This window comes from Acanthaster planci, linkage group LG10 (genome assembly GCF_054643075.1).
Source record: "Acanthaster planci isolate LZ-2023a linkage group LG10, COTS_SCS, whole genome shotgun sequence".
In the NCBI taxonomy this organism is placed as follows: domain Eukaryota; kingdom Metazoa; phylum Echinodermata; class Asteroidea; order Valvatida; family Acanthasteridae; genus Acanthaster; species Acanthaster planci.
Genome location: NC_141786.1, coordinates 16,006,085 through 16,028,243, shown reverse-complemented (window position 1 = coordinate 16,028,243; position 22,159 = coordinate 16,006,085). Strand labels below are relative to the sequence as shown.

The window sequence follows — 22,159 nt, the reverse complement described above, 5'->3', positions numbered from 1 at the left end:
AGTTTCTCAGATACACAGAGGCCAGACAACTCACTGATAGTAGATGTTGTAGGTGTAATACTCTTCAGGGTTATCTTCAGGCTGTGTGATGACGAGTCGGACTGTCGTTGGAGTCTGAGAGCTACCATCCAGCCTGGGGATGAATTGACCTGAACCAAAAAAGTCAAATGTATTAGTTGTCCATTCCAAGCAGAACAAAAGAGGACGTGTTTTTTGGTACTCACTGCATAGGCACGCGCGCGTTTATAATGGAGATCAATAGCGCATTTGAAGCGGAGCATGCAGAGTACGCGTAATGAATATATTCCTTAATGTATGATCTTTGCGTACATGCAGAATGCATGCAAGAACCCGCTTGGAAAACTATACAACCATCTGTCTTTGTCCTAATTTGACATGGGCACCAGTACTGAATAGATTCATGTTGTGTATTGGTGGATACCAACGAGTTTTACATCGAACAATTGTCGCCTGCGGTGTAGGGATCCATGGTGTTTTGTACACCCGAGAGGGCAAATGGCACCGGTCATAAAGATTTTACTGGAACGGTGAACACGTGAACAGTAAATTAAAAGTTAAATTTCAAGGAAAATTACTGATTGTGATGTCCTTTGTTCACCCATGTTTTTATTTTATTTTTCGGGGGGGAGGTAGGGGTAGGGAAAAATCTAGGATTTACAACAAACTTGTTATAACACAAAACCCAGGATTCATAAAGCATTGGCGTTTTGTCGAGAGGTTGAATTGCAAGCCATTATTGACCAAGATCCGTTAAAAAAGTACTGACCAGATTGAAGAGCACATGCAAAGAGACAATGGCATGAACGTTTCAGTGATCAGAGCAGACTGGTGTTCCACGAGCACGGATGAACGAACAGAAGTTGGTCAGGGTGGAAAGAGTTTCGCATGCGAACAGACACAGTGCTTCACTATCCAGCACACAGTGCAAATCTCCTACAATAATTGGCGAGTAGTGCCACTGCGGCTATCCACCCTCATATCCAAGATTTAACAATTACAATGCAGTAGACAAGACAAATCAACTCTGGGAAAGATCACAGTAATTCATCATTTTTTAAGGCCCGGCAACATCACCAGTGTGCATGTAGTCTTGGGCTAAGACGGTAGAACTCGATAGCAGACTCCATCGAGCATAATGCCAGGCACGCCAATTTCTATAGCGCCCTCTCGTGACTTCATTTCACCAATCAACGTGCTGCCATCTTGGGAATCTCCTACAAACAGTTTAACTTTTCCTTTACTTTTCCGCACGCGAGGCGTGAATGATACATGCGCGCGACTGTAGCATATCATCATGTGATCAGTTCACAACCAACAAAACTCACCATCTATGACCGTGGTAAAAACAAACTCAAATGCTTACTTTGAATATTTACCTCCACTTTGCTTCATGAACACTCTTTTTCCACTTTGGTAATATCGATAAAAACGAGACACTTTTTAATAGCGGGAGAACACTTTTTAACAATCTTTTAACTTCGAGAAAATAATCATGGTCTCATCACGCAATGGAAAACTGACTCATTTTCACAGCGGGCACCACATACCAAGAACCAAACACACGGCAAGGTCACAAACCAGACTGTTTGTGTATAACATTTACAGTTTTAGGACTATGCAAGCCATCCTGTACCAATGCAAATCAGCAGGCAGCTATGGAGGTGCACTGCTCCCTATCACGGGGGGCAAGGCTATCTGATCGGTCCTGTTTACATCACCATACCCCCCATCTGAGCTGCAGGGCACTAGTGGGCATAGCAAATGTACGGCGTCACGGGCATTCACTGGACAGAACTCGTTTGAACAGTAACACAGCCGCACGTGCGTATTAAATGTGTGCACTGAGCATGCACGTGTAAAACAGAGCAGCAAGTACTAAACCCACACTGTTTCCCACGCCCGTCAGGTAGGGGCGGGCGAGCCCACCCACGCCACCTCCTCCCTTACCGTGGCAACCTGCTTCGTCCGTTCCATCCAGGCAGTCTTGTATGCCATTACACTGCACACTAGCAGGCAGACAGAGGTTTCCATCGCACTGGAACTCCCAGGGGGGACAGAAAGGCGCCGGTGTCGGTGTCGGAGCACGGCCTGCAAACAACAAGAAGACAGAGCCGGACCTGCATCATGTGGCGGCCATCTTGCTTTTTTCTACCATTCAAACCAATGTGGCCAAACTTGAGGCTGAAACGGGAAAATAGTCTGTTTCCTTTTATCACCCATGTGAAGTTGTTTTACAATTGCCAATGGGTCTACAGGGGACAAGACAAATATGGCAGCGTCACAACAAATGCCAACATAGAGGGAGTAGTGTCAGCTTTCAGATTCGGGAAACAAAATTGGCTGCTCATTACATGTGCAGTAGAGCATCCACTCTGCCAAAAATGAGAGCGTGAGGGCACCTCTCCCTCCACATTTCGGTACATACTGGGACAGCCCTGCTCGTCACTCAGGTCATCGCAGTCGCCGTGGCCATTGCAGCGCTCCGACATGGGTATACACTGGGTAGAATCGTTACATCGGAAGCCTACGCAGGGGCCCCATGTGGGTGGATGCCATGTTGGCAGATCTGCAGAACGGGGAAATGAGATAACAGGAGTTTCACCACTTCATGCCACATGAAATGTTTAAACAAGCATTTCTAACAACATATTAATGTACTTCTATAATGTAATACTTGGTATGTTCAGCATTTGGGAAGTTCTACAATGTTATCCTTGGTATGTTTAGTATTCACAAATATCTGCAATGTTATCTTTTGTATGTTCAGTATTCATAAATATCTACAATGCCATCCTTGGTATGTTCACTATCAATGAACCCGTACAATGTTATCTTTGGTATGTTCAGTATTCAAGAACTTCTACAATGTTATCTTTGCTATAAGTGCATGTATACGCTACTGGTTACAAATGTGTGACATTTAGATGAGAAAAATGATTTTTGTAAAAACAGGACACCAAGCGACTTTCATACATCATTATATGTCACCTTCCAAAAATCGGTCTGTAAGCACATACCAGTAGTTTGCCAAATAACAGAACAAAATGGTAATATGGTGTTTATAAGTTCTTATGCTGGGCTTTTAATGAAGAAATATCGTGCGATGGCAGTGGATTGACTTGGATTTCCTTGGATTGCGAACCGTAAATTTCGACAGTCACGCTTGTAACAGCTGTACCAGCCAGTGTGAAGACACGACAAAGGTCATGACCCAATCCTTGTTCCCTGTTGTAGGAAACATTTCATGTGCTTTGCCCATACATACTGGGTACAAAGCTGTGTTTACGTGGTTTTACTGGAACGTAAACCAGCAAGTGTAGGCTCGACGCAGTACACAACGCACGCTCATAACGAGTTACGAACAGGACGCGATTGCAATCACGGTGAGAAAAGTGTGCAAATTTAATTCAAGGTGTCAGTTGCAGATCCATTGGGCGTTCGAAATTTACAGATGGGTTATTTTTAATTGATTGGGGCAACTGGGCAAACTAAAACTTTTGGCGGTGAGAGAGCAGCATCAGCGTGCACGATCATAACCGTTCAGGACACCACCTGTTACAAACGTTACCATAAACTAAGATGACTTTACAAAATACATGATCTGTCAGTTATTCAACTGAACTTAAGTACAAGCATTCAGAAGGCATAACAGCATAAAATACAACAGATTCATAAACTTCTACAATGCTAGCCATGATCTATCTTCATCTGCCGTTACCTGTGGGGCAATTCCTCTCATCGCTGTTGTCCCCGCAGTCGTCCCAACCATCACACAGCCAACTTTCGGGGATGCAGGGAACGTCGGCGCCAGGGCCGCAGGGTGCCTGCCAAGGGGCGCACGTCAGCGGTCTGGTGGGTACCGTCGTGGTGTCTGAAGGACATGTTGAACAGGAGAAAATGTCACAGATGAATGCACTTTCTGGAGATAAAGAAGGGACCCGCTGACCAACTGTTAACAGTATTATAGTCCGGGAAACCTTTCCGGAGCACAGGATTATTTTCAGCCGAAAAGCAGTCATTCGGACTATCCAGTCTTGTGAACTAGACCATCACATGACCAGATACAAGAGAAGTCATAAGACCAGTTAATCAATCTGTTTACAAGAAGACACAAGAGCAAACCCAAGACCAGACGCTAGACCAGTCACAAGACCAGTCACAAAACCAGACATACAACCAGACACGAGACCAGACGCATGACCAGTCGCACAACCAGTCACAAAACCAGACACGAGACCAGACACAAGAAAAGAATGCTTTCGTTGCTGTTCAGCTGAATAGCTCGTGGGTTGAATTCAGACCGGAGGTCCGGTGTTGCCCTAGTGCTAGTCCTGTGGGGTCTCAAGAGGTCTGCGCTACAACACGGTTTTACAGAGATCTGCATCTTGATCGGTGATCCCAAAGCTGGTTTGCGCCATCCACCAGGTGGGTTCTGGTGCCAGTGAACCAGCGAGAGGATCACCGATCAGGATCCGGACCAAACAGACCCACAATTTGACTGATTTAGGAACAGGATCAAAAGTGGCTTCCTTTGCGGGCTTGGTCTACAATATCACAAGGTCCACTCACATCCGCAGCCCCATTCATCTGAACCGTCGTCGCAGTCAGCCATGCCATCGCACTCCCAAAACTCCGGGATGCAGTCACCGTCATTGCACTGGTACTGGAAGTAGGAGCACGTTCCTGGTTGTTCGGTGGCTGCACAAAACAGACAGGAAAACAAACTTAGGGAGCGTGGCTCTGCCACTGACGAGCAGGGCAGTGCCGAGGCCCAGGGTCCTGGGCCTACCGCACCCTGAAATCTTCCATCTGTTTGCCCTGGACAACCTTACAATAGGATTGTTTATGACCAATCATCAGTGGGGTCAGGCCGCTGGATGGCTTGGCCAGATTAAAGTTCTGCCCACGTCTAATGAGTCAGTGGCCAGTTGGGTTCAACTCAAAGTGCAAGGAAGTCCTTTGATCCCTGTGTTGGCTAGCACGGAAGAGTATGGACATGACTCATGCAGACCTGAGTACAGTGCCCAAAAGAACAGAACGGTCTGGAAGCGCTCAAAATTCTGTAACGATGGTTCGCTGCTTTTTTAGCCACTTTTGGGGGGGGCACTGATGTTTGTAATTCTCTGACACTGCCCAACTGGACATTTTTTGGTGGGGGGGGAGTAGTCTTACCACAATCATATTCGTCCGAACCGTCGTAACAGTCCACAACGCCGTCGCACTTCCAGCTGGGGAAGATGCACTGGCCACTGTAGCAGACAAAGTCACCTGGGTGGCAGGAGTGCTCCGGGAACGTCCACGTTGTCGTTTCTGGGGTAGTCACTTCAGGGGAGCACAAAAAAAAAAACAGAATGAGGTGTCATTCTCAAGTTGGCATACCAGTCTACAGACCACTCAAGAGACTGGTCACGAGGATGTTGCAAGACCAGTCACAGGATTCGACCAAAAAAAACAATCAAAAGATTGAACACAAGACCAGTCACAAGACTTGGCTTACGCCAATCAGACAAGGTCGCAAGGCCATTCGCAAAACCAGTCACAAGGGGTCGATCACACACAAGACCTCGCAAGAATAGTCTCAAGACCAGTCACAAGACCGGTAATGAGAGCAATCACAAGACATACCATGAGGCCAGTCATATTAAGACCACATTAAGACCAGTTGCAAGACTATTTAACAAGACCAGTCACTAGATTAGTTGCAACACTAGTCACTTGACCAGAATGACACACACAAAAAATCAGAGCCATTCTGTTCAAGACCAAATATTCACAAGTGACAAAGTAAAAAATTTGTTTCAACAAAACATGAAAATGCCGCATTCTGGTCCCTTGGTTATTTCACAAAATAAGCCGATTCACACTACACCACTTTCAAGGTGCGCCAGAATGTGGCTTACTCTTGTCTACCGTGGAAATGCCCAACCACCAAAACTCTCACTTACCGACACAATCTGCCTCGTCACTGCCATCGCTACAGTCATTCTCCCCATCGCATTTCCACCATGTCGGAATACAGCGACCGTTGGTACACTCAAATTGGAAGACGTTGCACGTCCGGTGGGCTGATCAAACAGTAAAGATCAGTTGTCATGTTTTAAGCACTGATGTTTTCATGGACCCTTTCATATATATATACTGGGCGCGACCGGTCGATGTGTGCGATCGCTGGATCTTTCGGTCTGAACGGAAGTTTTGTCCGTAATTCTGCCATCAGTCAGTTTACACTCCATGGCCGAGTTGACCGTTTCAGAAAAAGGGGGCGAAGTCTTTATTTCCATACAAAATTCGACCGAAAGTGGAACACCAAGATGCGATCGTGTATGTTGGTAATTTGTTTTCCTGGGCTGGGTTGGATTCTGACAGGTGCAGGTCTCCTGTCTTGTCCAGTCAAGTCTTGTTTTGTCATTGGATTCTGACAGGTGCACGTCTCCTCTTTTGTTCCACTCAGAGTGGACTGAAAAGGTTTCATTGAAACTAGGTTGTGGACTTGGCTGAGTCACCTCACATTAACTTGCTCTCTCTCCACCCAGGAGTAAAAACGGGTACTGGTGTTGGGTGGGAAGCAACCCATGACAGACGGGGAACCCATCCAGGTGGGGAGTTGGAATATTCTCAGTCGCTTCGCGCCAGGGACAACGGGTGATAAATGCTGGCACGATGAGCCAAATGGCTTGACTTTACTGCTGAATGAAACAAGAGCGCAAAAGTGGTTTCCTTATTAATGCAAAGAAGTCAACGTAAGTAGCATGCAACCATGACAGACTGCCGGTAAAATGCAACAGATTCCATCTTTGCAATCTGTTGCATTTTGCTGCACTGAGCTGCGTTTTCTTGGACGGTTGCACTTTTGGGGGAGCTTTGCGGCACCCTTTTGCACTGTACTGCATTTGTTGCATTCTGTTCTATTGTGTTGATTTTTCATGGACCGTCAGATTTATTACATTTTGCTGCACAATGTTCCATTGCATCACATTTGTTGCATTCTGTTCTATTTTGTTGAATTTTTGATGTTCCATTGCACTGCATTTGTTGCATTATGTTCTATTTTGATGAATTTTTAATGTTCCATTACACTGCATTTGTTGAATTCTGTTCTATTTTGATGAATTTTTAATGTTCCATTACACTGCATTTGTTGAATTCTGTTCTATTTTGATGAATTTTTAATGTTCCATTACACTGCATTTGTTGAATTCTGTTCTATTTTGATGAATTTTTAATGTTCCATTACACTGCATTTGTTGAATTCTGTTCTATTTTGATGAATTTTTAATGTTCCATTTCACTGCATTTGTTGAATTCTGTTCTATTTTGATGAATTTTTAATGTTCCGTTACACTGCATTTGTTGAATTCTGTTCTATTTTGATGAATTTTTAATGTTCCGTTACACTGCATTTGTTGAATTCTGTTCTATTTTGATGAATTTTTAATGTTCCATTACACTGCATTTGTTGAATTCTGTTCTATTTTGATGAATTTTTAATGTTCCGTTACACTGCATTTGTTGAATTCTGTTCTATTTTGATGAATTTTTAATGTTCTGTTACACTGCATTTGTTGCATTCTGTTCTATTTTCCCGACTTTTTCATGGACAATTGAATATATCACATTTTGCTGCACGGTGTTCCGTTGCACTGCATTTGTTGCATTTTATTGGGCGGGCCACGTTTCAAACTTCATCGGGGTTTAAGGGACCATCTCAATACTCGTTTGGGTGAGGTTGGGGACAAGTTGCGGGTGGCAACATTGACTACACTCTGACAAAAGAAGCCCTGCATTTGTCCCGGACAAGTGAAAGGCTGTTTAGATTTGGCCTCACTCCACACAAAACGTGGCCCCATATATATTACATTTTAATCTTTACTGCCAGACCAGTGGACAGTCAGTGTGTCCTTGAATGCCCAGCCTTGCTCAAAACCCCAGAGAGGGGGCATTATTGCTTCTCTGTGGGAGGTTTTCGGACAAGATGGTTAAGAATCCCGTCGCTTAACCCCTCAACAATGTCCGCAACTTGTACCCAACGACATTTGAGATGACTCCCTTCACATGATAAAACTCGACAGGGGAAAGGCACTGCAGGCGAAAGAGAGGATGAAATGTACTGAACTCACGACAATCGGGAGGTTCGTCCGACATGTCGCCGCAGTCGTTGTCGCCATCACACTTCCATGACCCAGGAATGCAGCGTCCACTGTGGCACTGAAATTGACTTGCACTGCAGGTGCCCGAGAACGGCGTGGTGGGCACTGAAGGTGGAAAGTTAGGAAACCAAAAGCAATGGCTGTGAAATGAGAGTTGAAACCATGGCTAATGTAGCATGCCATCAAACAACAACCGCTAGGGCTGCGCTGGATTGTTCCGGCAGTCGGACATTCGATCAATTATCAATTATCCAGATATCGTATCAATTATCAAATATATCATTTTCAAAATCGAGAGCATTCATGAAAACCAATAAAAAGAGGCTCATTTGCTTACAACGCACCGGTGGCATTCTAAATGTGTACTTCACGCAGTGACAAGTAAACTGAAAATTTGGTGCAATGCAATGCAATGTTGCATTCGAGCCCATCTTAAGTCCCTGTAAGTCCATCACAAGTCATTCAGTCTTTTACCCAATTCGCGAGCTGTTAAAATGAGCTGTGACAAAAGCATTCCTTTGTCATTGTTCACCCTGTTACTTATGACTGGCCTTGTGACTGGACTTGTGAAGGAAGTTGTAAAAGGACTTGTGTTGGACTCGATAAACACTGCCCGCAACTTCCAACTGGTTCCTTATATCAACGGGTTGCGTGCGCTCAGGTACCCGGGTTCAATCCTCAGGACGAATTATGCAGCACCCTTACCGGCTGTCGTGGCGCAGTCGTCCTCGTCGGATCCGTCGCGACAGTCGTCATCTTCGTCGCACACCCAGCTGTTTGGGATGCATCGCTGGTTGGCGCAGGTGAAGTGGTCAGCATCGCAAGTTGGGTAGGCTGCAGAAAAGAAAACAATCCAAAAAGACAGCTTGTCAGAACTCTAATGGCCCCCAACACCTTTGATCACTCCTGCAGCTCACTTCTTGGTTTTACTTTTGACCACCTGTCGGTGTCAACGATTTCATACAAGACTTGTACCAGGCACAGATGACAAGATACCACAATCGCAGTGCTTCACTAAGTTAGAATTTACTGATGGTGGCCCTTGGTTGACATTTGTTCAAGGTTTGATGTGACGTTTCTTTATTGCATGACCACTTTGTTTTTATAAACTCCGACACAAGTGGACTATTGGCTTCTTGAGGGCTCCCCACACTCTCCATGGACTAGACTGAGGCTCTGTGTATGCACAAACGGAATCACTTGAGTACTTAGAAGTTAACCCCTGGCAGAGATGGCTTGAAGGAAGGCTATGAACTGCAGAAATGGCTTGAAGGAAGACTACGCCCAGCAGAGACGGCTTGAAGAAAGACTACAAGCACTCCAGAGACTACTATTTTACTTTGTATTTAAACAATTATCTTGCTTCATTCATAGTTCATCACCGTTTTCAGAAGGAGACAAAGTGGCCCCAAATCTTTATTCTTGCCTGGATTACAAGGCAATTAATGCATTGATCGTGACACCCAAAGAAATAAAATGCTGTACTAAATGTGTCCCTGCTTACTTCATTCGGCAAAAAAGGCCCTCCGTACATAAGCAGTCAGCATCCAATGTGGAAAAAGTCCCTAGAGCAGAATTCACGCAACAAGGTTCCCTCACCTCCAGGCTCTGAGGCAATTTACCAAAACAAAGTTGGAATGGAAGGACTTACTACAATCATGCTCGTCCGACATGTCGCCGCAGTCGTTGTCAAAGTCGCAAACCCATCTTGAGGGGATGCAGTGGCCATTGTTGCAGGTGAACTGATCATCTCTGCAACCTTCGTAGGCTACAGAAAAAGAAAACACAACACAAATTGTTACATTTCATGAGTTTCGCCCGGCAAATAAGGAAACACAACACAACTTGTTACATTACATGAGTTTCGCCCGGCAAATAAGGAAACACAACACAGCATTTCATAAGTTTTTCATCAGGAACCAAAGTTTTTCATCAGGAACCCAAGTTTCAACTAAATACGTGCTTTTGGCATTTGTGTAGTACAGGAAAAGTTCTTGCGACATCTATGTTTCAATCAACGTCGCCAAAAAAGACAGGAAGGCTTGGGCCATCCAGCTGACCATTAGGGACCAGGCCCTGGGGTGTAGTCACACCGCTGGTAATCAACTGCCTATTCGCCTTTCCAGCAATGTGGAGTTAATGTGGGAAGTCAAGAAGATTGTGCAGTTTAATGAGTAAAATGTTCCTCTTAATCTTTAAAAACCCCAAATTCCTTCCCTGAATGAGGGGAAAACCTTCTGAGGACTGCTGCAAAACTACACAAAGTCTTCACTATGTACACTGTGAGGACTTCTTTCATTTTCTCTCTTAATCTTTTCAAACCCCCAAGTTCCTTTCCTGTATTCAACATGTGAGGAAAACCTTCAGCAAAGTAGTTGACTCCACTCAAGCCTGACTCGGGTTCCAAATTGTTAAAGACTCAACATGGCCATGAGCTGACTCAATTCAACTTCTTTCAGTTATGACTAATTCAGTTATTCTGTGACTCATTGAATGACTCACCACATTTATCACATCACTGCCTCTTTGAGTAATTTTGCACAGCTTTAGCGGACTTGCGAGTGAAAGATGTACGGATGCATGCAGTGCATTTTTCTCTCTGTCACACTCTTTTAAAACCTAAAGATGACTTACGGCAGTCCAATTCGTCCGTCATATCTCCACAGTCGTTGTCATGGTCACACCTCCACGACATGGGTATGCAGTTGCCGCTGCCGCAGGTGAACTGGTCGTGCTGGCATGTGTGACCTGCAACGTTTCACCGATAAAATTACCGGCTAAACTTCCCTCTAATACCGTACCTCCAAAACATCGGTTCGCTCTTTCTCATGTAAACTAAAACTGAATTACTGGAAACGAGGCCTGATGAGTCACTCTGTGGGATCCGGTCAGAGATGAATCTTCACAGACACTGAGAAACTGTGCCCAATTTATTAGCTGCATCCCAAAACCCCCTGCCTTTTTTTTTAACATGACTGAAAATTACATGCATTGGCAACATGCAGGCTTATGGTGTTGTCAAGGTTGAACCAACTTACCCGTAGTTCAAACAGACATTCAGAATGCAAACGTTGATTTTGAAATCAGGGGAGAGGGCATTTTGCTTATGAATATGCATGAAGCATCCCAATGCATACCTGAGGGTGGTTTGCAGGTGCCGTCCGGTTGCATGGCCTCCCCGTTCTCGCAACGGCAGACCTCGCCGATGTCTGATGTGGACTTGGGGAAGCCGTCGGCACACAGGCAGCGGCGGGTCAGTTCCCCCGTGGAGCTGGCCACGGCGATGCACAGGTGGCTGCAGCCACCGTTGTTGACTTTACAGGGGTTCTGACCTGTAGGGGATGGGAGCATGCCAGGGGAAGAGGGAATGCTTTAGGGGTGCAAACAGGACCTGGGGGTGTGGCTCCAGTGCTGAAACCCCAGGCTGTGCTTGATCCCTTTGGCCGGTAATGGCCTTGCCAGATGAAGTCCCACCCACCCACTTGGAGTTTGTCACACTGCAGTTGGACAGTCCTGCACCGCGTTAAGGGGTCAGTTTCTTTGGTTCGGCGAATTAGGACCAACTTGCTGGGCAATTCTGTTTCCCCAAAATCTGCGTGATGAGGCGTGTGCGTTGAATGTAACATTCTTTCAACATCCCACTTTTTCCAAAAGGTTACCTAGCAAGTACGTTGTGGAGCATTTGGGAAGATGCTAAGATCCAAAATCCCAGTGAGGCACCTTGTTGGGAAGCATTCGGCAAGACCTTAAGATCCATTATGCCAGTGAGGATACCAAGAATATACCTTGTTGAGAGGCATTCTGGAAGATCTTCAGGTCCATCACACCAGTGAGGTTACCCAGAACGGTCGTTCGGCTCCCTCCAACATACTTGTCGGCCTTCAAAATGGACTCCAACTGCCAGTCATCCCAGTATATGTCATCCTAAAAGAAAGAAATTAAAAAAACTCAATTAACCGCGGACACGTTCTTGTGTTGTCTTGGAGACCTTTTTAAAACCCTCGCAAGACCCCACGGGGCTACCACACGACCAACACATGACCTCCAGGCCGAATGAAAGTCACAAGCTATTCAAATGAACGGCAACAAAGGCTTTCCTCTGTCAATGTTAACCCTGTTACTTGTGCCTGATCTTGTGAATGGTTGTGTGTCTGGTCTGGTGAATGGTGTTGCGTCTCGTCTTGTGAATGGTTTTGTGTCTGATCTTTTGTCTTGCCTTATGAATGGTTTTGTGTCTGGTTTTGTGAAAACATTGAAAACACTGACACACTTTGTCGTAGACCTGCAGTAAACCCTATAAAAGACCAGCACTTATACCCAGTTACAGTAACACCCATAGAGGCACAATTATCGTCACCATTTCAATATCTAAAAGGCTATCCGCCTGAGCTGAAGTGCACCCCCACTCGGCAAAAGAAAGACAAGTGGTTACAAGCAGGTTCTTGCACAAGTTCTGCGTGTACGCAAAGACCATACATGATGCAATAAATTAGTTATGCGTACCCAGCATGCTCCACGTCAAACGCGCCTGTACTTGCGCGCCTCATGGCATGCCTATGTGGTGAGTATCAAAAACAGACGCCCTCTTTTGTTCCGGACAGGATACCAGCACCCAGAATTGTATTCGAGTCCTTTCACAAGTCCAGTCACAAGTCCTTTCACGAGGCTAGTCATAAACAGGGTGAACAATGACAAAGGAATGCTTCTGTCACCGCCCAGTTGAATAGCTAATGAATTGGCTCAAGACTGAATGACGTGTAACAGACTCGTGACAGACTTACAGGGACTTGTGATGGACTCCACTACAACACTGCCAGCCATCATTGAAAAATCAGAGATCAGAACACCACCTTTTCCGAGCCCGACAGCAAAGCAAGCAGCCACATAGAAACGGCTAGTTACATGCACATGTACACGCACGCACCCTTACATACGTATACTTGTGGGGTATTTCCTTTGTTCTCGTGTACAAAACTCCCACTCAACACGGAAAAAATTTCAAATCACTGCCATTTCAACCAAATTCAGTTTCCTGGCTTGAAATTTCGACCGTATGTTCCTTATATAAAACATTTCAATTTGCGACAGATGAATGGCACTTGAACATTCCTCCTTTTTTTAGTAAATCTGAAATATCTATTTCGTGAAATTCGTGTGGGGTACCACTTTCGTACCCCACAAGGATCCAAACTGGCCTTGTGGGGTACCTTCCATTGTTCCGGTACCCCACAAGGCACCATGTACAAGCGCATGTACATGTGTGACGCCTGCCATTTCGACAGCAACTAGTGCCTTCTTCCGAGTGTACCTTGTAGACCCCGATGGCGTACGGGTGTGGCACCCCCTCGCTCAGCAGCACCCGGCGGTATGTGCCATCCATGTTGGCCGTCTCGATGCGGTCCAGGTAGGCGTCCGTCCAGTAGATCTTCTGGAGCTGGTCGTCGATGGTGATGCCGTTGGGCCAGTGGACGTTGGTGTTGATGATTGCCTGGGCGTTTAAGCCGTCCATGTCGGCCCGCATGATGTAGGGATGCTCCCCCCAGTCGGTCCAGTACATCTTCCTGAGGGCCAAATCCAAACCAAATCTACCATTATAAATCTGTTTCAGGCTCGTTCATTTTCGTCGCCGTCTTTGTCTTTGGGAGGGATTCTGCCAGAATGGAAACATCAAGCCCTCTGACTTCTAAGATTACCAACATTTCTCTGTTGCTGTCTGTTTTCTTAAAAAACATGCAAACCCACGAAAGGCTGCTGATGCATCATACTCAGGGTGGGGTTTGCAGCAACCGTAACTTCCTGACAAGGTTTAGAAATCTACACTGTTTCTCTGCCAGAACATACGAACACCTAGAAGGCTAACGACACGCGCTGTCGGGCTGGGATCGACACGCACCCTTTCTTGGGATCCAGTGCGATGGCGCGGGGCTTGTCCAGGTTCTTGGTCTCGTTGACCAGCATCCGGCGGAAGCGTCCGTCCTGCCGAGCCACCTCGATCTTCCTGTTGCCCGAGTCCACCCAGTAGATGTTCCGGGCGATCCAGTCAAACGCCAGGCCCTCCACCGTCTGGAGTCCCTTGTCAGCGATCAAGGTGTAGTTGCCATCCTCCAGGCTGTATCTCTGTACACCGTAACGATATCAATGTACATCTGAGAAAAATACTACTCCATTTTTACACGAGGTGGTTTCCCCTTTGATTTTAATAATACAAAGACACCCTTCGAAGAAGAAAGATTTCAGTTGTGTCTAAACCAGTAGCCTGAGGCTTGATATGACATGACTGTGGAAAGTGCCAGCAGTTACCACCACTGACTTGTGCGTAACATCAAGCCTCGGTCCAAACCAAAACCCGGACACAGCCATGTGCTTGGGAGATACCCACTGGGTATAAAATGTGACCTGTCACGACAAAATGAGAGTAAATTTGCATTCCACTCTTCCTTATTTTGAGGGTTCAAAGTAATATTGAAGCAGAGGTCAATTTGGGGGTTTGCAATATTTGGAAAGAGTAACCCGTCTCCTATTGAATTCCAAATATTTGTAGAATCACATATTTCAACATGTCATTTTCTCGGCAATTTTGACAAAAGCATTGTTCGTGCCTGGTCAGAAATGTTGAAACAATGTTGGACACAAAGACGCAAAGCTGCCAGAATAATGCCACATTGTTAACTTACACCTTTAGTACCCTAAGTGTTCTGTACAAACCATTGGAAAGCTCTCTTTCGGCTGAATTCAACGACACCAATATCTGAGGTTTTGAAAATTTCGACTTTCAGCTCATTTTGTGTTGACAGGTCACAAATAAACAGGTTATTCCCCCGCCCACCTTAGGCACGCTTAAAATCTGCATGGGAGCCCAGTGTCACAACGGCAGTGGCTCCGAACTGGTGACTGGGTTTCATACATTCACTTACATGGATAGTATCCTCCACAATGTCGGCCCAGTACAGCACGTTGTTATGCCAGTCAAAGTCCAGGGCGATGGCGGCCTGCAGCGACACGTCCAGGTTCAGCCGCTCGTCCCGGCCGGAGTTGAGGAGGTAGCGGTGGATCTCCGTCCGGCGGGCGTAGAGAATGAATTCGGGCATCTCTGCAGGGCGAGACGGGGGGGACACAGGTTGAAAGCATGGGGCTGGATTATCCATTAGGCGCACTGCGCACTAGGCTATGAAATGCGCGCGCTGCAGTCACATCGCTTCCAGTAAAATGAACACTCCCCGCCAGCATGGCTCTCTTCAACCAATGAGGGGATGCTTCTGCTCAAGGCAGACACTGACACAATCCAGCCCCAGTACACATGCCTGTTACCGCTGGCCACAGCCATGCAATCCAGACACACCACGATTTGGTCCCCGGGGTACCATCCAGAATTTCCACAGACAAATATGCCCAGTATTCCTCCAACAATTAGCTCAATGGTGCATGCTGCAAGCTACACGCCGTGGGGCTGTTTGTTTCACACGGATCCAGATCGCGTGGGTTTGCCGACACCGGAACCGGCCTAACGGGTCAAAACCAAGCTCCATGTGAAACAAACTGGCCTCCAGAGTTGGGTGAACGTATTTTTCTAATTCGGTGCTCTGATTTTTTTAAAGACAAATTTTAGAGACAAGCAGAAAAAAAAACGACGACAAAAGTATTTTCTGTGGTCTCAAGAAAAACAAATAAGGGTCTTCAAGTCAGAAAAAGAAAACAAAACATTTTTACCCCCCAAAAATGAAAAGAAAAACAGAAGTACATGTATCCCCTACCATTAGTGCTGGCCGCTAAGGGCCAATAATAATATTATTACCAAAGTTATCACAATTGGAATCGGGGACTTTGGCGTCAGTTTTTTACATTTTAAATTGTTCGTCTGCAGATCTGATTTTTTAACTTTTTTCCCCCAGTTCTGAATCTGAAGCTGACCTTTGACCGGACAGGAGACCTGATCTGCCTCATATCTGTACTCGTCTCCGCCGTGGCACGTGTCGCCTTCCACCTTGCGGTAACTGCAGTTCAAAAGGTACAAAAAGATTCCAACTTGATTTCAAACATCTGCAAGGCAATGTTTAGGCACTGGAAAATGGCAGAACACTCCAACCAAAGTAGCAGGTAATAATTATGTAATGTCAAGTTCTTATACTGCAAACGTGCTCAGCCTCTGTGGACTATTTCGAGCATCTGTGTGTGCACAATACCAGTGAGAATCACTCGAGCGTGTGGACAATTCTGTGCGTTGTGCCGTGTGACATTTAGTGAACATCACACAACCTACGTACAGAATTTGCCCGACCTATTTAAACGCCATCAGCATTTCGACAAGGGGAATCCCTCTGTTTAGACGTCGCCCGGCACGAAGAGGTTAAACCTGTTGTCCGTCTACAGGTACATGTATCTCTAATCCGAGTCTCTAAAACAAACAGGATCTTTAATATTGTGAAAGTATCTTGATCTCTAAAAAAAAGTAGTATGAAAGCTGGTTTTCGTACCCCTTCGTGCGGCGGTAGAAAGTCCCCTCCGGGCACGGCTTGGGAATCTGGTGGGGATCGTTAGGGTCCTCGGGATCCCGGATACAACTGTTCTCCCAGTCGTGGCTCTCGATGTAGCCAAAGTCACTGCGGAGGCATCAAAACATGAGGGATCACCAACACCCAAAATAAATGCCACCATATCAATACTTGCATGCGACGTACACAGGCCTTTCTCAGAGAGAGGACTTTAGAAACTGGAAAACAGTTCACATCAACCCTAAATAATGGATCCGAAACAGTCACTGAACTGACAGGCAGAGGCCAGTGATTTTGATATCAATTGCCCTGTACTGATTTGTTACAAGCCAAGCAGTCCATTTATTTTCCCCAGCATAATCGTGAACAAATAAATCAAGTTTTCTCAGAAGTTAATCGCCTGTGGAGGAAAACTCATTTTTCAATAACATAAAAATCGATGCAAAGGGACTGACGGTCTGGCTACTCACCACTCAAAGTCCTCTCTGTCGCACGTGCAATTCTGGACGGAGATGGGCCGGTCGTAGTCCCGCCCGTTGTAGCACACCGCGTGGGCAATGCGCCGCTCAAAGATCATCTTCCGCCCCAGCAGACAGTGAGAGTCGGGATACTCGTCGCCGGGAGACCACTGCTTGTAGTCACTGTCCGTGCAGTCGGCGCCTGGGAACCGCACAAACAAAATTAAGACATTGTGACCCTTTGGTCCCTTTTTCTTTTCCTATCCTCAACACTGCTGTCGCCTGGTCACGTGGGACTACAGTGGAAGCTAAGAAAATAACCAGGCAGTTTGATTACAGGTTTTGCCCTCGCGCCACAGGAGTATTTGGAAATGCTGTAAATACTCGGCACTTGTCCAAGATCTTCGATAGGGACTAGAACCCATGACCTCCTGTTTACTAGTGTGGATGTCTTAACCGCTCGACCACCAAGCTTACCGCGCGCGGCTGGCCAGTCTGAGTTAGACAACCAGGCACTGATTTCATCAAGCTCCTCATAGAATCAGATTTTTTTTTTACCTAGTGCCTTCCTCAAGTCCACCTGGACGATCAGCCAGCTATGCCTCTGGGTGAGCGACCCAAAAATGGTGAAGGTGGTGGTCTTTTCCCCGGGCTCCGTCATCATGCCGTACACCACAATTTTGGTGTTGTCGTCTTCGGTGGATTCCGTTGTCCACGATTCACCCTCCGACACGGAATACCTAACAAATTCAACCGCAAACAAATCATTTTGAAACACTCGTCGACGGTATAAATGTTAGCCGAAAATTCTGACTGTCGCCACGGGAAATATGCATCACGGGCAACTTTTGATACACGAGCAAACATTAGACACATTGATTCAGGAGAGCCTTTTCAGCAGCATTTGCACAATCTTTCAAACTGCAGCCTCGTAATTTTCACCATTCAAAGGTACACAGAGGGAACACTAGTTGCTACCACAAAACTTCATCCTGACAGGAATAGTTATCCAGTAAACTGATTTCAGACAGATTCTAGGCTAATTTTGGGCCATGCAGGGGCGTCTGGATATTTGAATCCATTACTTGATTAAAAAAAACAGGCTCTCCACTACAAGCCATTGCTCTGTCCTGGGCCACTGTTTTGTTACGGGCCTTTGTTCTGTTCTTAGTGATTAGGGCAGGACTTAACCTAGCCAGGTTGTGCAGAGGTCTGAAATTTAGTGATTAGGGGGGAGGCTTAATCTGGCTAGGCCCTGCAGAGGTCTGACTTATTTAATTTGAAGGGCCACATACGTCTGGAGTCGTTGACCTCAAAAAGGTGGGGACAAGCAAATGGTGGCTTTAATAAGAGACTTAGGCCCTTACTTGACTGCATTGGTGGATCCGTACTGCGTAATTGCCATGACCACGCCTCCATGATCCCCGAAGGCATAAAAGAACGGCCCGCTCAACATCTGGAATAAATTACAGAAAATGCAGCTTACTTCACCCTGCTACGAGTGCCACTTATACAAACCATCATTCCAACCCTCCCTAAAATCTTAACCGTCCCAAGCATTATGGTCATTTTTGGGTGGCCATTCATTTGGTGGCAGCATTCACGGAGCTTGTGAAAGGAACAAAATAACCTTCATCGGTGAATTGCATCTCAAACGTGGACAGTTTGTCAACATTTCATGGAACTGCCGTCAAAATGATTTCAGTCATTCCTTGACAGACACCTGAAGACTCGGCAAGGGGAAGAAATGTGCTACAACAATATCGGAGCAGAGTTGGACGGCGGATTCCCGACGTTCTCGGCATTGAAACAATGTAAAACATGAGGTGACTGACTACGGTGCCCGGGCACTTGAAAGGCTCAACCATAAACGAGCTGGGGGGCACCCCCTCAACATTTCTTCCGCTATCACCACAGTACATGTTTTTTTCCCAGGAGTTGAGCCTTTAGGATTTTTTACAGTAATTCTTTGCAGTCACTTTAACACCATTTTTGAAAAAATCAAACACACTGTTCTCGCGCATTTTCCCAACATGGGTCAGATGAAAATCCAAAATTTTCCAATGCGGTGCTCAATGCACACCTACTGGCATGCATGTAGCCATGAACTTCGAATGACCGTAACACCACCACCATACGTCTGATTGAGTTCAAACTTCACATTTGTAATTATGCGGAGTGTCTCAACATGCATATTAAATTTCCGAAAAATCGGGCGTGGCACAGCCGAGTTCTTGGGGGGGACAGAATTCCCCCCCCCCACCGACCCTGACATGGACCAAAATAACCCGGCTCTTTTAGAGTTACCCCTTAACCCCGACTGGACCTTTTCCATGAAATATGCCAGGAGGGCAGGTGCATCCGCATTACTACCACTGGCTGGTAATCTATGAGGTAGCAAATCTCAAATCTCCATGCAGCAAAACTCTGAGCCCATACGCGCCGTTTCTATGCCAGTGTGGTTTGACATGAGTGCCAAATATAAAGACAAGGAACTGTTACTGTCCAGCCTCAGGACACTGAAGACTTCACTTTGTTTCGAGAAAAAAGTGCTGAAGTATCGGACAAAGGCAGTTATGGTTTTGATTGCCCTTCAACGCGCCAGGTTATGGTTACAGCTGCTCTCCAACACTGCTGTAAGTGTTGGCGGCCGTGCACGCTAACTAGTGATGTTAGCGCACGCCCCTGCCTAATCCGCATATTTTTATGGGAAGGTCCATTGGCCAAAATCAAACATCACGTTCAGTTGTATTTTGACTGACAGCTTTAACCCTAACTCTCCTCAATCCTCCAAAATCCTTCGGGCAGTTTTGGAGGAATGCGGGTGAATGGCAAAAGTGCTTGGCTGATTGCGAAGGATGCAATCAGTGAAGGCCGTGGGTTAGACCTTGTGTTGTTCTTGCTCATTCGTACACAAATTCAGCCCGATATTTCTTTTGAATCAACAGTGCTGCTCAAGAATGCCATTCGCACTGCCTCAACATAATGACAGGAATTGCTGGAGGATTTTGAAGGATTGGGGCAATAGCCACACCTCCAAGTAACATTTTCTAGAAATTTTGGAGGATTCTGAAGGATGGAGGAGGGTCCCTAGCAAAAAGGGCCTCATCAGGAGTTGGGGTTAAAGTCTTGGCACCTTTGCTTGATGTGGGACCTGGTACCCTGCCAGAAGTACAAAAGAGTACACCATCGGCTCACTACACAGTGCTGAATTTTGGCAGATTCACAAAGGTTACTCAATAACACGGCTAGAGGTTAGGGTTTATGATAACAACTATTAATGTTGATGGATTATGTGCCATTTTGGACTAGTGCTCTGCTTCGGTGCCAAGTGCATTTCCCTGGTTAGCGTCACCTCAAAACAGATTGGTCTCTGCCCCAGCAGGCCTGCACGTACCTCGTACCACGTCGCCCCAGCGGACCCCGACCGGTACACGTTGAAGTCGGCGTCGGCACCCAGGCTGCTGCCCAACTTGCCCATGGCTATGATCATGCCGGGCGCCGACTGCTTGGAGAGGATGGGGTTGAAGCGGGTGCCGGGGTAGAGCTGGCTGACCCTCTGGGTCACGTGCAGGGAGCACTTAGGCTACAAACGAGAGGAAGTCCAAAACTTTAAGAGTCAGGGGTGAGAATGGAGGAAAACAAAAAAATCCACAAAATAATCACTAGAGGTTTTGAAGGTCCTTGAGTGGTGTAGGATGCTTGCCTAAGTGCACCCCTTGAAATTCCCACTGTTTGGGTTCTCCACGTCAATTGCTTTACGTAAAAACACTGTGACGGTAAACCAACATTTTCCAGACTTTGAAAGAGTTCGTTGAAAAAAATCCTAAAATCTGGAAAATCCTGATGAAAAAATCCTGAAATAAGGAAAAGTCCTGACAAATTTCCACCAGCAGTACTGTAGTCTAGACCATGACAGCAGATGTGCTAAGCATTTCCAGCCAGATGGCATGCAAATTAAACTAGTCTTCTAGAAGGGAACCTGACAATATGGTACATCAGTTCAGCACATCAAGGCGGATGGTGTGGAAATTACACCGTTAGTGTAATCGAGACCATCACAAAGACATTTCACCTGACCAATCTAGTTTTGAGGGTTCTAAATATGTGACCTGCTCTGGTATTAACCACTTCATGCCGGGGCATTTTTCAATGTTGATGATGCTGGGCCGGCATGACTATCATTTTTTACGTTTTCAAAATCCTTAAAAAATTCATCATTTCATTTAACAGTCATTTATAGCTGCACCAAGTAATCTTTAGGCACTACTCGAAGTTGACAGGTGACCTTCATTGATGCCCGAGTATTTCAGCCAGGCCAGCAGCCTTGTAAACAGAGCCCAGATTGTGCGGTGTTGTATAACTGTCTTTTGTTCACAAACTTGGTTCAGTGCACTGCTGACCTCTTTTCAATAGGGGCCAGATTAGCGGTGCTGTGTGGCTCATCGCTGTGGTGGTGGAGCGCTTTTGTCCCCGGTGGTAATCCGCTCGCTCTCAATGCCCCAAACCCTGGTAAACTGTTTCAAAACAAGGCTGGATTATCACCGCTTTTGAGAGTGAAAAATGTCGGTAATGCCCAGCAGCCTGGTTTTTTGTTCGGAGTACGGTCTTTGTTACAGGGCCCTGTTTCCATTGTCTGAGTTCAGGTTTATTGACGTCTATTATATCAATATTTGCACAATTCATACAAGAAACCTAACTGTTGCTATGAGTATCAAGAGACTTTCTTCTTGGCTGATTTCTTTTTCCACTACCCGTTTTCAAAGGACTTTATCTCTGATAGTAATTCTGTTAACGTGTATAATATGCAAAAATCAATATACATGTACATATATAAAATACACCAAATTGAAGCTTATGATGTAACCAATTCAAAAGCGTATGTGACTCATTTTGCAAAAAAAATGTCCCACAATACCCATTTTTGTGGAGCCGGTCACATATTCACAGACTACCTCATCCTGTCACTGCTGAGAGGTCCTTACAGAAAAACTGCATTGGCAGATCCTCACTGAAAAATGTAGTATTTTAATCATCATATTGG

At 45.9% G+C, this 22,159-nt stretch overlaps 1 protein-coding gene across 1 annotated transcript in view; it reads right to left on the bottom strand.

Annotated features, from left to right (window-relative positions):
• sorl1 (sortilin related receptor 1) overlaps nucleotides 1–22,159 on the bottom strand; it is a 66,583-nt gene that overhangs the window by 22,859 nt on the left and 21,565 nt on the right. The window contains exons 9-30 of the mRNA XM_022251774.2: nucleotides 20,513–20,701; nucleotides 18,483–18,571; nucleotides 17,674–17,855; nucleotides 17,128–17,317; nucleotides 16,640–16,765; nucleotides 16,077–16,159; nucleotides 15,083–15,258; nucleotides 14,062–14,285; nucleotides 13,477–13,729; nucleotides 11,954–12,092; nucleotides 11,306–11,500; nucleotides 10,803–10,916; nucleotides 9,820–9,936; nucleotides 8,874–9,002; nucleotides 8,139–8,273; nucleotides 5,967–6,086; nucleotides 5,194–5,343; nucleotides 4,591–4,719; nucleotides 3,740–3,892; nucleotides 2,447–2,587; nucleotides 1,969–2,109; nucleotides 35–149 (exon numbers count right to left, since the gene is read on the bottom strand). Of these exons, the coding sequence (XP_022107466.2) occupies nucleotides 35–149; nucleotides 1,969–2,109; nucleotides 2,447–2,587; nucleotides 3,740–3,892; nucleotides 4,591–4,719; nucleotides 5,194–5,343; nucleotides 5,967–6,086; nucleotides 8,139–8,273; nucleotides 8,874–9,002; nucleotides 9,820–9,936; nucleotides 10,803–10,916; nucleotides 11,306–11,500; nucleotides 11,954–12,092; nucleotides 13,477–13,729; nucleotides 14,062–14,285; nucleotides 15,083–15,258; nucleotides 16,077–16,159; nucleotides 16,640–16,765; nucleotides 17,128–17,317; nucleotides 17,674–17,855; nucleotides 18,483–18,571; nucleotides 20,513–20,701 (3,290 nt within the window). The remainder of the gene's footprint in view (nucleotides 1–34; nucleotides 150–1,968; nucleotides 2,110–2,446; nucleotides 2,588–3,739; nucleotides 3,893–4,590; nucleotides 4,720–5,193; nucleotides 5,344–5,966; nucleotides 6,087–8,138; nucleotides 8,274–8,873; nucleotides 9,003–9,819; nucleotides 9,937–10,802; nucleotides 10,917–11,305; nucleotides 11,501–11,953; nucleotides 12,093–13,476; nucleotides 13,730–14,061; nucleotides 14,286–15,082; nucleotides 15,259–16,076; nucleotides 16,160–16,639; nucleotides 16,766–17,127; nucleotides 17,318–17,673; nucleotides 17,856–18,482; nucleotides 18,572–20,512; nucleotides 20,702–22,159) is intronic.